Source organism: Pantherophis guttatus, chromosome 7, assembly GCF_059756535.1.
Source record: "Pantherophis guttatus breed Tessera chromosome 7, ASM5975653v1, whole genome shotgun sequence".
Classification (NCBI taxonomy): domain Eukaryota; kingdom Metazoa; phylum Chordata; class Lepidosauria; order Squamata; family Colubridae; genus Pantherophis; species Pantherophis guttatus.
This window is the reverse complement of record NC_142069.1, coordinates 42,522,190-42,540,701: the sequence shown is the minus strand read 5'-3', so window position 1 is coordinate 42,540,701 and position 18,512 is coordinate 42,522,190. Positions and strand designations below refer to the sequence as shown.

Sequence of the window (18,512 nt, the reverse complement as noted above, 5' to 3'; positions counted from 1 at the left end):
TCGGATCGCCTGGCTTTTTTTGGGGGGGGGCGGTGGAGTCGCTTCAGCACGTCGAGCTGCCGGAGTACGACCTCGCCTCTCGGTTGCGCTTTTGTGTTTTTCTTGCTGCTGCTGTTGCTTGTGATCTTTAAAGTGTTACTAATTGCACCTCCTGGATCCGCGCCTTGGCAAAAGGCAGCGGCCAATCCGCGCCAGAGGAGCGCAGGGCCCCTTGAGAGAGAAGCGGGGGGGGGAGAGAGAGGAGGGTCGGGGGACTCCCCTCGAGCAGAGGTCGTGACGGTGCTGCTAGCGAGGCTGCCCACCCGGGATATAAAGAGTGGCGAGCCGCTCGGCCGGTTCCAGAGCGCCGATGCCCCAGCCCAGCGTCGAGGATGGAAGAGAGGATGGACGGCTGTCAGTTTTCGCCCCCCTCGGGCGGCTTCTTCTACGGCAGTTCGCCCTTCGCCCCTTCCCCCGAGGAGGAGGAGGAGGAGGAAGAAGAGGAGGATTTCGCCCAGAGGATGCTCCAAGAGCCCTCGGCGGAGCTTCCCGGGAGCTCGGACGGCGAGGAGCACGTCCGCGCCCCGACGGGCCACTCGCAGGCCGGCCCCTGCCTGCTCTGGGCTTGCAAAGCCTGCAAGAAGAAAGCGAGCCCGGGCGACCGGCGCAAGGCGGCCACGCTGCGGGAAAGGCGGCGGCTGAAAAAGGTCAACCAGGCTTTCGAGGCGCTCAAGCGCTGCACCTCCTCGGCCAACGCCGCCCAGCGCCTGCCCAAAGTGGAGATCCTGCGCAACGCCATCAGCTACATCGAGAGCCTGCAGGAGCTGCTGCGGGAGCAGGTCCAGCAGTTTTACGGCCTGCCCGCGCCCGGTTCCTCCGAGCCCCCCAGTCCCAACTCCAGCTGCTCCGACGGCCTGGTAAGGAAGGTCGGAATCCCGGCCCTCCGGAATGAGAGCAGGGGACCAGGAGCAGGTGAGGCTGCAGCGAACGGCCCGGGGTTCTCTGGGAGGGGCGGAGGGGGCTCCCAGAGAACCCCGGGCCGTTCGCTGCAGCCTCACCTGCTCCTGGTCGCTCTTTTTTAAAATAGTAGTGATTGTTTTCCGTCCCATCCCGGGGCCCAGTCCCAATCGCGGGGTGTTTAGCGAAGCTTTCCCGGGATTGAGGCAGGATTTGACATTCCCATAATGCAACGCAGGGCTGCCTGGTAGGTTGAGGCCGGAGCCCAGAGGCAGATTTGTTTCTGATTCTGGAAGCAGTTCCGAATGTTTGGAGGTTGCAAGGAGGAGTAACCGTGGAGGATGGAGTTGGCCCCTACAGGAGCTCCCATGGGAGGCCAAGCCCTTAGAATTCTGAGTCCAGTGGAAATCGGTGGTGCTGAGTTGCTTTTCTCTGGCTCTGTAGCCACCTTTGCTGATTCCACGGTATGAAAAGCTTTAGTGAGTAGCCTATATGGTAACTTTGATTCTAGTAAGTGGGAATAAGATTGTGCTATTTGTGTGGTAGATGGGCAAGACCACCGTGGTGGATCACAATCTTTTTATTTCGATGACTCTCTTAATGGGAATTTTTTGGGGAAAAAAACATTCTGATATTTCCTTTCGACAATTCTCTGAAATGAATTGTTAGCTGCTGGTCCATGTTCTGCAAATGGAAAATGGAGACAAATTTCCAGAGGACTCTGTTTGTTCTGTGGCTTAGCATGTTAATTGTCCCATTAAATGTCCCATGACATAATATCTCCATATGCTGCATGTTACTACTGCAATGTAAGATTATTCATTCGAAATTTATGGTACAGCAAAATTTTGTTTTCCTATTCTGTTTGCTGGATATATGATCAAAACGTAATTTAGGCATCCTTCCACAATTTAAGACAGCCTTCCTGGATACAAAAAGAAGGAAGAGAACAATTATGAGGTTAACCCGTTACATTTTTTTTTTGAATAGATTGAGTTGTGCACTTGAGTTACAAGTGTACCTTCTGAACATTTATCTAATGCAGGGCTTCTCAAGCTCATCGATTATAGGATGTGTAGACTCCAACGCCAAAGCTGGCAGGGGAATTCTTGGAGTTGGAGGCCACAAATCTTAAAGTTCCTGAAGTTAAGAAACACTATATACGGTAGTCTAGTCTAGCTCATACTCCTGAGGAAGAGCTGTAAGGTTGCAGTGTAAAAAATAATGGTTGGGAGGGCAAGCTGTTATCCTTCAAATTTCCTTGTGAGCAATCTTATCAAATGGCAAAGTCTTCAAGTGACTCTGGGAAATTCTTGTACTAATTTCTCTGGGAGTGAACTGCACCGCACCTCACTGCATACATCAGTTTCCTGTAATTCTGCACTAGATTTCCCTGTTTTCCCAGGGGAGTTCACTGGATGGGGGTAGCTAAGTGATCCAGCCAGATCCATCAAGGATTAGAGTCAGATCTCTTGATTTAATATTCAGGGCCATTGACCATAAACTTGTTTATTTAAATCTCAGAGGTGTTCTGATTCAAAGATGTGTAGGTAGTGATTATTCTAGGCATATTGAGGTTGCAACTGACAGGCTGTGGTGGGATTTTCCTTGGTGGGATTTATTCAGATTGTTCATTGGTAGGATTGTGTTGTTTGCTAAAGTTATAGATCCCTGACGGCAAGAGCTTGACCCTGAGTCTGTTAAAGTGTTTGCTTTGAGGTTCATGACATCACCAGGTTTTCCTGTTTGAGCTTGAGTGAAACACCAGTTGTGTTTCAGTTTAAGTGCTAAGAAGCCGTCTGCTTCAGTTCTAAAGTGCCTCTGATGGGTCTTGCTCTTAACTGTTTCAAAACTCTTCTTCAGAAAACTCATTAGGCCAGGATGAAGCATGTGAAAAATGCAGAGAGCACAAACAAGCCATAGTAAAGTTTACTTGGTGTTCAACCATGAACACCTAATCTGAAGGCAGTTCCCTCACTCCTTTGTAACACCACTTTGGGAAAGTGTCACTTTCTGATCTTAAATGTTTACCCATGTGTATGACCTTTGAGTAGTCCTAGTAACAATATTTTCTTCACATGCATTATTTTTGTGGATGTTTTAGTTATACAGTTGTACGTAGGTGTTGATACATCTGTACATTATTATTTTTCAGAAAATGCAGAAATTACCTTAATAGGAATTTAACATCAGATTATTATAGTCCCAACTTTAGATTTAGACCCTGCCCAAAATTAAGATGATTCTGGCTAGATAATTTAATTTAAAACAAAACAGCAATGCTATATAGAAAATACATGATACAAAATAATGCATATAAGATCAGATAGTCTGAACTCTCATATACCGTGTTTTCCCAAAAATAAGACCCTGTTTTATATTTTTTTGAACCCTGAAATAAGTGCTTAGCCTTATTTTTTTGGGGGGGGTCTTATTATTTTGGGATGCTTGGAGCAAGATGGAGCTCCTCTTGCCATCTTAACCTGATTTCCAGCTCTGTCTGCCTACCCCTAACCAGAGGAAATGGCAAGGACTGTCTGCGCATGCGGTTAAATCCTTTTCAGGGAGGACTTATTTTCGGGGAAACGCGGTATCTGTATCTAACTATTATCATCTATTTGTCATCTATCAACTATCATTTTCGCACTCCCTAGCGAAATGCAATGCATGCAACAGTTTAAAGAGTGAAAAGACTAGGCTTGTCCCAACTTTGATGGACAAAATGTGCATGTAAAAAACAAGATATGGTCTCTATGCCATGTTGTTTTCAATTTTCTCTGGAGATGCCAGAGAAATTGACATGCTTGCATTTAGCAAAAACCCATTTTTTCTTGCTATGCTCCTTTTCTTGCCACAACTCTTGCCAGCCCAGAGTTTGAAAGCATGCAAGTGTGAATAGATAAATAGGTACCACAGTATAGATAAGCTTGGTTTGTTATCTTATTACACAAAGGAGTTTTCTTGGCATGGCTAGGGTAGCTAAATCTTGGGAAGTGGGCACATAAATATATGGGCTCAGATTCCGCTCAGTACAGTTCCTAGCATGTTGTTATATCTGAAATGTAATCATGCAATAGTAATAAGGCTACTACTATTAGTAGTAATTCTTAAGAGGTCTGAGTTCCAGACCTAATCCAGCATTAACAACTCCACTCGTGTGGTTGATAACTGGGTTTATTAAGCCGGACTCAGGCACACAAATGAGTTCCAAAAAGCAATAAGCATGAAACAGATGCAATCCGGAAATAAAGTCAGCGCTGGGAGCATCCACCTCCCAGCGCAGTTATGTCGGTGCAGGCCTTTTCCAGAAGACAGCTGTGTCTCAGATCAGCCATTTGGATCCTCACCTGGCTGATCCACGAGGCTTCACAGCTGATTGTTGGGCCGATACCTTTGCCTCCTCTCACAGCTGATCATCGGGCATTCCAGTTGCCTCGTGCTGCACCGCCACCCAACTACGCAGCTGATTGGCGCTCCAGTGGAGGTTCTCTATAACGCCGCTGCAGCCACTGGCTTCATAAACCCCCCATACATCAGGAGCTTCCCTCCCCCCTCTGATAAGGCAAACCCCCGAGGGAAAATTGGGGTTTGACAGGTGGCTCCCCTCTTACCAGGGCCGCACCTGGAAGATAATAAGCAAACTTAGTGAGGATACATAGCAAAAGAGTACTACACCCGACCTCCCGTATTTCCCCCCCCCCCCGGTTTGTGGAGCTGTTCCCCATGGAACTTCCTGAGCAGATGGGCTGCCCGTATGTCTCCGCTTGCTACCCAGGAGGCTTCTGTATTGGGATATCCCTTCCATCAAACTAGGAACTGCAGTGGACCCCAGTTCGGGAGTCAGGAGTCCAATATCAGTCAATCTCGTAATGGGTCCCCCCTCCCACCTCCATGGGACATGGGAATGGATGTGGTTGAATGGAGGCCTCACCTACTGGTTTTAGCAGATTACTGTGAAATACAGGGTGCACCTTTCCTAACAGTTGGGTAGTGTCAGTTGTTTGATGGGTGTTATTAAAAAAACATACAATTGGTAGAAATTCAATGCAACTGTGAAATGCAATGAACGTATTTTACACAGCGAATCATATCTGATCTGTGATATGAAGCTGTACTCATATAATGATAGCAAAAATAAGAAGCAAAGCATAAGGTATTGAAACTGAACCCTATTATAAGATTTTAGTTGTTCGAATAACACGGCACAGTGGTTAGAATGCAGTACTGCAGGCTCCTTTTGCTGACTGACGGCTGCCTGCAATTTGGCAGTTCAACTCTCACCAGGCTCAAGGTGGACTCAGCCTTCCATCCTTTTGAGGTCAGTAAAATGAGGGGGCAGTAAAATGTTGGGGGCAATATGCTGACTCTGTAAACTGCTTAGAGAGGGCTGTGAAGCACTTATATAAGTGGTATATAAGTCTAGATGCTATTGCTTTGAGCCACAGTACATAAAACAACTGCACAACCAGAAAGCATCCTCTGTGAGACTACATTGGACTACATTCAGCCCTGTACTTAGATCCATCCAGATATTCCTGATATCTGTCCAAGTTCTTTCCAGATATTCTGGCAAGTGAAATCCAATTGACAGTGCCTTTAATGTATAGAAAGCCCCAACCTCATGACTTCTTGTTTATTTCAGACTGAATGCAGCAGTCCCTTGTGGTCCAGAAGGAACAGCACTTATAGCAGGAGTTACTGCTCTGATCTCCAAAATGGTAAGGCTCACAGATCTTCACTCTCCAAGGATGGCATTAAGAGCGTAAAAACGGAGGTACTCAACTAGATAGAATAATCCAGTAGCTGCTCTGGTAATATCTGGCAGCACATGGTAGACTTTGAAAAGAGAAATTCAGTTACCTTAGATTCGAATATCTGTTAGCTATCTTTCTCTTTAAAAGTGTACCGAGTGGAATGCATAAATAATATACAATATTTTATGCAGCTATTTTATGTAATTTCTTGATTACATGCAGCTTGATTTATGCAGCTACAGTATTTTATGTAATTTCTTGATCCAAGTCCCATAAACAAAAATGGAAAGAACTGTGTATGCTTAGGTGGGAGAAGAAATAATTAAAAGACAATGATAGCAGGTTTCATATATATGAAATGTTGACACATTCGGGTTAGGTTTTTCTTTCTAAAGGGTATCTTACAGAATCCCTAATCAGTTGCTGACTCTTCTGACTAATTGTTCCTAGAACTGTAATACAAAACTTTGGAGGATGTTGGAAGAACTGCTCCAGAGGATAGGCCTAACCAGTGGCTTCACATAACAAACAGAACATTGTTTCCTAAACATTAGTCAAATTTGCTCCAATAATCATTGGGTGTTGTAATGTCACCTCAATCATCAGCGTAAATCTAGGCAGTTGAATTGAAATGATCGGAAAGGACATGTTTCCATGCATTAGCAAAAGCTGACAAATAGCTTGAAGGAGAGAAATAATGGATTCTCCCAGTGGTGAAATTCAAATTATTTTACTACCGGTTCTGTGGGCGTGGCTTGGTAGGCATGGTGTGGCCTGGTGGGTGTGGCATGGTGGGCATGGCAGGGGAAGGATATTGCAAAATCTCCATTCCCACCTCACTCCAGGGGAAGGATATTGCAAAATCTCCATTCCTTCCCCACTCTGGGGCCAGCCAGAGGTGGTATTTGCCAGTTCTCCGAACTACTCAAAATTTCCGCTACCGGTTCTCCAGAACCTGTCAGAACCTGCTGGATTTCACCCCTGGATTCTCTTTTATTAATGGAGATGGCAGACTTGAAGGAACACGTGACATCTGCAGTGGCTGGTTTAGACCAACTCAGGAAGTATCATCAAACTTTGACTCTGTATCTCTTTCCACTAAGTGCTGTTTTGTCTTTCCCTCTCAGCCTACCCCTCAGAAGCAGCAAGCACTACCCTCTCCAGCCTGGACTGCTTATCCAGCATAGTGGATAGAATCTCTTCTTCAGATCAGGAAGGATTCTCTCCCCAGGACGCTGTTCCCCTTTCTCCTATTGCCAGCCCTGAATCCCAGCCAGCCTCTCCTGAGGCGCCTCATTCCAACCTCATCTATCATGTACTTTGAACTGCCTGAGATTTGACACCAGCTGGGCCAACGATTGGGTGCTTCTGAGAATTCCCAACATCAACAAGGAGATGCTCTCTTGAAATATGAAGCTCTTGGAATTCTCGTGGACCAAAAGTATGCATACAAAGAAAAAAAAAGTCACTTTATATTGTCCTAGCTTCCCTTTTTAGAAAGCAAATGACATCTTTAATCAAACTGCTTTTTAATACTATGTACTACAATTATATGCTGACCTTTAAATTGTATGACATCACTATCTTAATTATTATAAAGAATAGAAGTCAAATGTGTGGATGTAGATCCATGTTTTGAATTGCTATATGAAAACACAGGATTAGTTAAATTATATTTCATAAAAGTACTTTTAATTAAAAAAAATACATTAGCTACATGATCTCTTGTTTTTATCTATAATATTATAATATGATAGTATCTAAAAATAATAACCTAGGATCAACTCTACAACTAGCTAGGACAAAGCAGCGTAGCTCAAAAGGCAGGTGTTTGGCTTAGGCTACTGTGTATTGCTCTCTGCTTATTTTAATGTTTATTTTACCACTAGGGGGAGACATTTATATTTTCTTAAATAAACCTTGATTCAGGTTTCCAATTGCTACTACCGCTTTAGACCTACAGTATTGACAAAGACCTGTGGAATGCAATAACATCTTATCATGTTTCTGTTACTCTCTTTTTCTCCTGCAGCCAGGGTCTCTCAGCCAGTATTAAGCATTGAGGTGCTTTGGTGAGCCTCTTGTCATTTTAAATTTAGGAAATCAAAGGGGAAGGCAATAAAGTTCTGGTTTTATTTTTTTATAGTTATGCTTTTGATAATAACAATAAAAAGCTTTACTGATTATTTTTATGTGAATTTCTATTCAAAGTATGTAAACCGATCCTTGGCGTAGGATTTGATGATAAGTAATTCTTTAATGTGATATTTCCATTCTTTAAATTCAAAAGACTTGTAGCCTAATGTTTGAAAACACTTTTGATCTCTATGCAGCTCAATGTCTGGAGTTTGCTTTCATGTTTTGTGATGGACAGCTGTTCCTCAGAGGCCAACTGAGCTAGCCTGTGCCAAAAACTGGATGTTATACATACAAACACACATAAACTATGTAGTGCTTAGTTGTTCTAAGTCAGGGGTCCCCAAACTTGGCAGCTTTAAGACTTGTGGACTTCAACTCCCAGAATTCTCCAGCCAGCATAGCTGGGAGTTGAAGTCCACAAGTCTTAAAGCTGCCAAGTTTGAAGACCTCTGTTCTAAGTTATATTGAGCTGTTGATCCTATGTAACACAATAATAATGTTACCTAAGTAACATTTTAATTAAATCTAGTGTTTGATAGAAGAAAAAATAGTTCACATTTCAGCCTGATATATCTGTAGCTCTAGGATTTCCACACTCAAATCCCCTTATTTTGCAGCTGGCTCACTCAGTAGTGAATTTAAGGCATTACTTGACGGTGCGGATTCTTTACTGCAGACAAAAATGAAGTCAACCAAAACTGAACATCTGCCTACTACAAATACGTGTGAGTGTGTGTGTGAGAGGGAGAAAGAGAGAGAAAGAGGGAGGGAGGGAGGGAGAGGGAGAGAATTCCAGATATCAAATTTTGATCTTTTCCATCCTACCTTTGTGGAATAACAAATATTTGACTTTCTCTTCAAGATCATGGAAGGCAGCTGGGATTTGTTAATATAATAGTTTACATTAGGTTAAAACAGCAACACACTAGAAAAAAAATAGGTATTTTCTCAAAACATTCATTATGTAGATCCTTAACAACTTGTTATTTGTAAGCAGTGATAGGAAATCCAGATAGTCAACAAATTTTTTGCAGGATTTAACCAGAAGAACTTATTCTAGCTAGAATTTCTCAAACTTGGCATCTTTAAGAAGTGTGAACCAACTTTCAGGATGGCTGGCTGGGGAATTCTGGGGATTGAAGTTCACATATCCAAAAGTTGCCAAGTTTGAGAAACACCACCCTAGCCTCTAATGTAGCCATTGTGATTTTATTTTACCTACTATGCTGTGATTGCAGATATATTAATGGATTTATGACCTAGTTCCCCAACATCATTTATTATCCCTTTCTTAATTTTTCTTCCTACCACTCAAACAATATATATTTTCCTTCAATCACCTCACCATATAGCATTCAACTATTTAAAAGGACATTCCCAATTTGTACAGATTTCTTGAGTTTATCCTTATCAATTGTTTGAAATACAGTACATGAAATAATGTCACATAGATATTATGTGTCTATGTGATACATAATGTGTCACATTATGTATCACATAGGCACATTCCAGAATGCAGAATATGGAATTTGAGATTTAACTTACAGGAAGACGGGCATGAAACTGAAATGAGACAAAAAACTTGCTAATATTAAGAGCAGTTTGATGTACAAAGGATTAGAGCTGTCAAACTTGCGGTCTGCGGGCCAGATGCGTCACGCACTGGCCACACCCACACCCAATTTAGTGAAGGGGGAAAGTCTCGATACATCACGATGCTGCTGTGACAACGCGAGTTTGACACCCCTGGATTAGAGAGAAGACAGGCTGTCTCTATTTCAGACTGCACAGCTATTTATTGTATTGTTTTAATTTGGATTGTTACTCTAAGTAGGACATAATAATCTCTTCTGGTATTACAATTCTAAGGTAGTGGCATGTTGAAACTGCCACTAAGTCTGTGGAAGGGCCTGTTTAATGAAAATTGGATGCAAATGATTAAGCATTGCAAGAAAGGCATATAAAAGCTTGGGATTTATCTATACTAACCCTGAACAATCAGAAAAATTGTGAGTAGAACTCCAGCTGGATTCTTTCAAAGCCTGATATGTGCACTTTTGGCAATGCAGGAATTTTTTGCATATTTTTTTTTAGAACAATTATAAAAAAGCGTTCAACATTTGAAATTTGAAACTATGATAACAGTATTTTAATGAGTAGTTTTAGCTGTGTGACCAAAGCCTGTGCACCTGGAGATTCTAAAGCAAAGCAAAACACAAATGTGAAGAAATATTGGACAACTCACATTGGTGGTGAATTAACTGATTAATAACAACTTAGTATGACAGTCATTAAAATTAATGTTTTCAATTTGTTCTTTTCTGTTTTTTTCAAGTTTTAGGAGCAGTTGTATTTCATAAGACTGGATGCAACACTGAAAACATTTTTAATAGCCTATTACCTTGTTTAGGTATCATAATGCATGTTTGATATAATCATGACTCTAAAATATCACTGAAATGAACATAGTAGCATTTCAAAAATAAATTCAAAAAAGCTCTAATTTATTTTTAAATGTTGCAATGATTTATAAATATCATTAACTTAATATATAGACTCTCAAGAGCACGGGTGTCAAGCTCACTGCCTGTGGGCCAGATCCGTCATGCGCTGGCCACGGCCACACCCAGTTTAGCGAAGGGGAAAAAAGTCATGATAGTCACATGATGCTGCCGTGACATTTGACACTCCTCAAACACACCCTTCCAGGAAGAGACAAAACTAATTTGGTGTTAAAGACTTGATAACGAAGCTCTAGTCGAGAAAACGACTACAGACTCTATGAAGTATGATCTTCTGTAGCCAAAGCACATATTTAATAATTTTACTAGGGTTGCCAGGTGTCCACTATTTGAGCGGACAGTCCACTTTTTTCACATTATGTTCACTATTTTTTTTCACAAAATAGTGGACATTTTTTTTATTCAAAAGCTTTATGATGAAATTGTACGTAATCTAAAGCTGTAAAGTCTAAGAGAATAAGGATAGGAGAATCGCGTTTTGTCTTTTTTTTCATAAGTTAGAATGAGACAAAGATTGAATGCTCATTGCAATAATCACATTTTACACAACAGCGCAAAAATGCATTAAAGCAGTTATCTTTTGATATCGAAAATGTAGTGCTGAAGGTTTTTGCCGAATTTTCGAATTCTGCAAAGAAACGAGAAGAGTTGAAATCATTTTTTGAGTTTTGCGAGTCAGAATTCCATGAAGTTTTGCGCCATGTTCCAACACGTTGGTTAAGTTTGTTTAAAGCGGTCGAAAGACTTCTTTTAAACTGGATACCTCTAAAATCGTATTTTATTTCTCTTGGATCTGATGAGTGCCATAAGGTTATCTGGAACCTTATTTCGGATCAGGAAAATGAACTCGCAAAGGACGATGAACCAACAATTTCAGAATTGTATTTATATTTCACGCACTTCTTCATGTCAATAATGCAAGACACTCTACTGAAGCTGGAAAGCAAGAAAATTCTTGCATGTGATCTTCACATTATCATGTGTAAGCTGCGTGATTCTTTGCAAAAAAAATACGATGAGCAGTTTTTTGGAATGAAAATTTTATTTGCCTTATGTAAAAAACATTTGCCTGAGAATCCCATGCAAAAGTTCAAGAAAGAAGCCATCAACGTGTATCAAAGAGCCATTGCGTACCTAGAAAAGTGGTATAATTTCACCAATTCAGTATATGAGACGCTAAGTTGTTTCAATCTAATTGATCGCAATAATCCTCCAACTTTAGAAGAAATGACGAACATCTGGTTATTATCACCATGGCGAGAAGAACTTCCACCCAACACTCTCTTCGATGAAATTTCTGCCTTAGAAGAAGTTTATGTTCATCTGCAGGGCGATTCATCCCTTGATAAGTGGACGTACTTTTTCAAGAAAGAGCCAGCTCCGAGTTTACTGAAACTGTTCCAGTATTGTGCATCAATTCCGGTATCAAATGCAAACGTTGAACGAATTTTCACCGTCATGGGAAATTTGTGGACTGACGAACGTAACCAACTGCTTGTACCATCGGTTCAAAGTGAACTTTGTATATTTTTTAATATTTCTCAACGTTGTACTGAAATTAAAGAATTATTCCTTAAACACAAAGAATTGATCAAAGCTGCGCAGTCAAATAAAAAATACACACGACAGCAAAGTAAAATGTAATTTAATATTTTACATATTATTATATTTGATGTTTTGAATTTTAAGTAAAGTTTTGAAGTGATTATTTTAATACGTGTTAAAATGTTTGTAAGAAAATATATAATTTAATTGTAATTTTTTTTATTATTTTTTTACTACTTAACACCCCCCCCACTTGTCCACTATTTTTTGGAAGCAGACCTGGCAACCCTAAATTTTACAAATATTTATATACCCCTCTGCTGCATCCCAAGGGGCTTGTATGACTTACAAAAAATTCTGATCAGCAACAATAAAATTCAGTCTATCAATGGCATCTTAAACACTAGCAATATAGACAATATCACACAAAGGCTTGGATAGCAAGATAACAAATTCATGTTTATTGTTTTATTTTCTCTTACTTTGCTTTTGATTAAGTGTTCTGCATAACCCAGAAGCTTGCTCAATATTTATGTCATTTTGGTTTGTGCTAATAATATATTTCTCCTAACAGGATTTTACTGGTTCAATTGTTTGGAAGTTCCATGATACATTAGGTTAAAAGTTCACTAAAAGTCTTAATGTAAACCCAGCCATTTTCTGGGTGATAGTAAGTAGTTACCAGCAATGTTTAAGACTGCCGATCCCTGTCTTGAAACACCTGGAGAATATTACATTGAAGACTAACATATTTATAGAATGAAAGAAAATACAGAAAAGAAGTTAGCAATTTTAAGACAACGCTGGAATTACTTGGCAGATATTTGTCTCTGCCTTTAAAAAAAAAAAAGATTTCAATCATTAAATTTATACAGGAGGACATCTGCTGGAAAAATCTGGTACTACATTTTATTGCCAAAGAAAAGGCAAAAGATAAATGTAGAATCTATTAACTCTTTGGGTTAATAAGCATTAACCCGGCCTGGAACACATTCTAAATTTTCATTTCTGTAATTTCAAATAGAAACAGAAATGTTTAAATGGAGTTCTGAAGACCACAATTTAAGTTTTATTAATCAAATACTGTCTTCCAATTTCCCCCAACTTTTTCTCCTTTTGTAAAAAAAAAAAAAAAGGCTTTTGTTTTCTATATTATTTTCAGGGCATTTTCTAATGTCTTTCATCTATTAACAATTTTGGGGTTTTACAGTCATTTGAATTTTATGAGAGGATAGAGGAACTATTGTTTTCTCTCAAGCACTCTGAAGCCCTCCCCCAATGCCTGTCAGAGGCGTCCACAAAGAGAGGGTCAAAAAAGTCAAGATGGCCTATGCAACACATTTTAAATGAAGAGAGCTTGTGTCATGTCCTTGTGGCTACCATACTGACTTTTTTGAATTCTGCCCTCTGGTGGCTGTTCTTGCTACTCATCTGCTCTGATTTAAACAAACAAACCAACAAACAAACTTATATGCCGCCCATGTCACTGTCAAAGTGACTCTCAGCAGGTTACCAAATGATAAAAAGGCAATATAAAAACTGTTAAAATTAATAAGGATTAAATAGAAATTAAAAACAAAAAAAAATACTGTGTGCTTTTACAGGGAACCAGGAAGGCTCTAGATCAGCAGAGAGTTGGCTGAGACAAAATGAAGAACACAATATCCACGTACACCTTGTAAATATATTTTGTTTAGGAATTTTATTTTACTTTTTTTTTTAAATGAAGCATGGAACCAAGTAAGAACTCTAAAATGAATAAGGACTTGTTATAATTTATATTATAAATATAAATTATATAGACATTATTAAATTATAATGTCTATAATTTAAAAAGCAACAAGTGCCATGTAAAAAATACAATGTCATTTTAATGTATTAATTGTATGCAAAAATGCAGATGAGCATGGTTATCTTGAAGAGGTAAGAGAATTTCCAGTGACCAAATAAGGCTTGTTTTTAAATTAATAACAGCTGAATTGATGGAAGAACTAACCTCTCTTTTACTTTTAAGGAATAAGTTCGTCTTTATGTCTTCTGGCACACATCATGATAAATTATCATGCTTTAATTATGCATTTCCCTACAAGCTCTATGTTCTTAAAAGATTGATAGAGCTCAAATCTCTCCACAGGTTTGTGTGCTGTGGGCTTTCAACATTTGGAAGCCTTTGTCTCTTAATTTGGGCAATTCCACTGAGCATCCCTCCCAAGTCATGCAGCAACAGGAAGGAAAGCAAAAGTCAGAAGATTTGTGACTTCCAGATAAGAGTCAATTTTTTTTTGAGAGAGAGAGGGAGGGAAGGGGTGGGAGCATTCCTTCAAGTTACGATTAGCAGTATTTTTAAGAAATAAACTTCAGTTCTCAGTTGAAAAATAGATCTGCACATGATAGAAAAGCAAAAATGCTTTATAATTTATAATTCAATAATCTTTCAAGAGCCATCCAGCAACTCATCAATAAACAAAATACCTCAATTATCAATATTGAGGTGACAGACATACAGTATAAGCAGGGTTGATTGCACAAATTTTAGAGTGCTATTTTCTTTTGGAACACTAGATGGCTTTCCTAGTTTTAAATCAGGTGATAACATTTTACAGGGTGCTTGTTATTCTGCCTGCTAAATAGTTCTCATTAAAAGATAAACATGTCTTTTTTTTAAAAAAAGACAATTATAATATTATTTAAAATATTAACTATCCAAAATAAATCTATATCATGATAAGTTGTAAGAAAAAGAAGGAAACAAAGGGGAGAAAATAACATCTTTCTATATAAGCTTTTCATTCATTACTATTATTATTTCAAATCCACATTCTATTGCATCACATAAATAATTGTAGTAATTAAGACAGTTTCAAATATATATTTGTCATTTTGATCGAATTACTTTTAGAAATCAATCAATCCTTTTATTAATAAAATTAATGTAGGTAAGCCACTAATGATGTTATCCATAATAATTTGGTTTTAATACATTCTACTTTTAAAAGTAATTAGGCAACCCATGCCCCATAGGACATCGTTTCAGAGATATTTCCTTGCCTAAACAGAGAAACAGAATTATCATGGGTGGGCAAAAAAGCAGTGGGAGGAGAAGCAGCTTCCGACCTCCTATCAGCTTCCCTATTCAGTTTCCTGTGGGAAGCTGGCAGAAAAAATTAGAAATCTTCCTTCCCTTCCCTTCCCTTCCCTTTAATATATAGTTCCTGCTGGATGTTAGAGGGAGTGAGGGATTGCAAGATTGGCTGGGAAACTGTCATGGAACTTTGAAAATGAAGATCATGTGATGGCAGCAGCAGCTCTACAGCACAGCAGCAGCCAGTAGCATTGAAACAGCACAACTTCCCCAAATTTTATTCCCTGGGAGTCATGGGTCCTGCATTTTGGACACATTCTGTAAATTAGCCCATTTGAGATACTTTGGTTAAAAAATATTGTCCTATGATGCACCATTTTGCCCAGTTAAAGGATATCATGATAATGAGAATTTTGGAAGTATGCATAGATTCAGTATTCCATTTTCTTGAAGAACAATAATTATTCATTTCAGCTCCAATGAGATCGGTCAACATTTAGCAATTGTTTGGTGAGTTGAAACTAAAAAAATTGCACTAAAGACTGGTATTTTTTAAAAAAATTTAAACTCGAATACAAATATAAAAGTGTGATCGATGAGTCCTGTTTATTTGTGATTGGATAGCTCTGAATCTTTAAACGTCCATTGCTTCCAAATGAAATTATATCATGTATATCCCCCTCATTTTGAATCCTTTCCAACATGGTTGAAAGGTGATTTGCTAATGTAGGCAATCCAGACTTTTTGCTGTCAGCAAATGTTCACATTCTGTTAGAAATGTATGTTTCCTCCATATGCCCCGTCCCCAATGATTCCCATGACTTGGAAAAAATGAAATATGTAACTGCATAGCCTTTGATCTTCTATTTCTAACTGGTTGTCTGTCTGTTGAATATTATATTGTTTTATAGGGATAATTTATATCAAGCATGTTATTGTCTTATTTTTTTAAAATGTATTTTTGAGTTTATTTGAATTCCAAATGCCAAAGGAATGGTCAGAATGTAGAATAGTGAGGAAGGTTGATAAATATCACATTTATCTGATTTTTATCACATTTAGCTCACATTTACCTGATCTTGGGGTAATACCACATTTTCAGATCTAGCTCCATTATTCTATATGCTCTCTGCTATGTCAATTAATTGTTATTCCAGATGTTAATTTAATGTCTATAGATTCAGTTTCTTTGCTCCAAGACTGGGTATTTTTTGTTAGATTCTTCTTTAGATCCGGTGCAAGATTTATTCCTTGAATACACTAAATTTTCTTGCTTTCAACATCATTTTTAACAGGTTATATTTCTTTTATTACTCTTTCTAAGGGCCATTGTTACTGCAGATCAATAGTGGCCATATTTTCCATTAGTTTAAAGGATTCTGCAAGTAGATTCTTTTATACGCTTTTAAAGCTTCTGATACATCCTTACTTGACAATTAAATTTGAGGATAATTTATAGCCATGATCAGCTAAAATTATAAATAAATCCAAGAGAAATCATAGTTTTTAAATAGTCCTCTATTCAGTTTTATAGCGGTGATAATGAGGGTATTTTATAATTGTAATTCACATCCTGCTGAAACCAGATTTCAATGAGTTTATACCATAATGTGTGTATGTTAAAATACAACCTCATCATGTATTCTGCAAAATATGCATTTGGATATTGAAAGGGCTTCCCTGTTGATTCCCTTTCATTGTCAGATTATTGACCTTCCCCATAACCTCTGTGCAAGGTACCCTACTCCCCACCTTTCCAGTTTTTATCTTTTTCACCTAGCAAGGTAAGCACATTTCCAGACAAATCGCTGGACTGCGGTCAACCGACCAATTCCCTTTGAAAAATACATCTTGGCATAAAAAATGATGCTAAAGGATGTCAAACGCCCATTTGTTAATTAAAAGAGTTGAAATGTATTATTGAAAAGTGTAGAGGAGCAGGTTGGGAAAAGGGAAGAAGTATATTAGAGACAATGGGTACTATGATACAGACAGGGAGTTAGATTAATCCAATCGTTAATATATTAGTTAAAGATGTCAAGCGAATATGTCATTATTTTCAAAAGAAGAAAAGTGAGGATTAGTTTCAATAGGTTCGTGAGCATTATTAAAATTTCTAGATCAGTACAGGTAGTCCTTGATTTACAACCACTTGTGACTTATGACCATTTTTTGCACTTATGATCATTGCAGCATCCCCATGATCAAGTCATCAAAATCCAGATGCTTGGCAACTGGTTTGTGTTTATGACGGCTGCAGTGTCCCAGGATCATGTGATCACATTTTGTGACCTTCTGACAAGCAAAGTCAATGGGGAAAACCCAGTGGTGGGTTGCTACCGTTTCGCACTGGATCAGGTGAACCGGTGGCAGTGGCAGGATGCAGAAGCGGGAGGCGGCAGGGGGAGGCATGCGCAGAAGTGCTGTGCGCATGCACGAGCAAACCAGTAGCTTAACAATGCATTACTAACTTAACAACCACAGTGATTCACCTAACAACAGTGGCAAGGAAAGTTATAAAATGGGGCAAAACTGAATAATTGTCTTGCTTAGCAACAGAAATTTTGGGTTCAATTGTGGTCATAAATCAAAGAGTACCTGTATTCACTTAGACCAGGCCTGCACAATATACAGCCAATGAGTTTCCTGTGGCCTTCAAAGCTGCCTTGTGCAGCCTGCCAGCATTTTTTTTAAAAAGGTCAATAAATTCACTGCCAATTCTCTGCTAGCCACCAAATAATTAATTGCTGCTCCAAATATTTCTTTGCAGCTTGCAATTATTTTTAATTTATTCATTTGGCCCGTTCATCTCTGCAGTTGTGCAGAACTACTGTAGCCCATCAATTGTTACTTATTTTAAACATCCTGGAGAGGGGGTTGGTATTTGATTATTTAAATATTTGCCACATGTTGAATTGTCTTCATAGATGGAAGATGGAACTAAAGAGAATCCTTCTTAATTTTATTCAGCAAATATATACATATACATAGACATTTACTTATACATATACATATACATACACATACACATACATACACACACACACACCCTATTATTAGAGAGGTTAATTAAGCAGAAAACAATGTTTAGATCAAACAGCTACTCTAATTGCTTAAAAAAGGAAGTTGCTCTGGAAGGTTTGGAAACTGAACCATCCTAGATTCCTAAATTGCCAACTGAATCAGAGTTGGCAAGCTCAATGTAATCCCTTTATGTGTCAAACCATGCTTGTATTCAAACAGCTCTTCTTAATTTTGTACTGAGCTATTTGTGGATCAAATACATTACACAAGTGTACCATAAGTGCAGAAATATGCAAAACTGAAGCTGTGTAATCAGAACTGTCCTGGCAACAAAGTGATGTACCAACATTTCAAGGAATTCTGCATCAGCTATTTAATACCTTGGAGACATTTGTTGTCTAGTCTGTGTGGAAACGAAGCAGTGAAGTAGCTAGCACATTGTTCTGGGACAATCTAGACCAGTGGTTCTCAACCTTCCTAATGCAGCGACCCTTTAATACAGTTCCTCAT

At 39.0% G+C, this 18,512-nt stretch overlaps 1 protein-coding gene across 1 annotated transcript; it reads left to right on the top strand.

Moving 5' to 3' along the window:
• Window positions 1-34: 34 nt before the first annotated feature.
• Window positions 35-7,876, top strand: MYF5 (myogenic factor 5). Its single transcript, XM_087874067.1, has 3 exons — window positions 35-896; window positions 5,579-5,654; window positions 6,818-7,876. Exons 1-3 carry the CDS (start codon window positions 372-374, stop codon window positions 7,012-7,014), a joined length of 798 nt encoding a protein of 265 aa, XP_087730193.1. The 5' UTR covers window positions 35-371; the 3' UTR covers window positions 7,015-7,876.
• The last annotated feature ends 10,636 nt before the right edge of the window (window positions 7,877-18,512 follow it).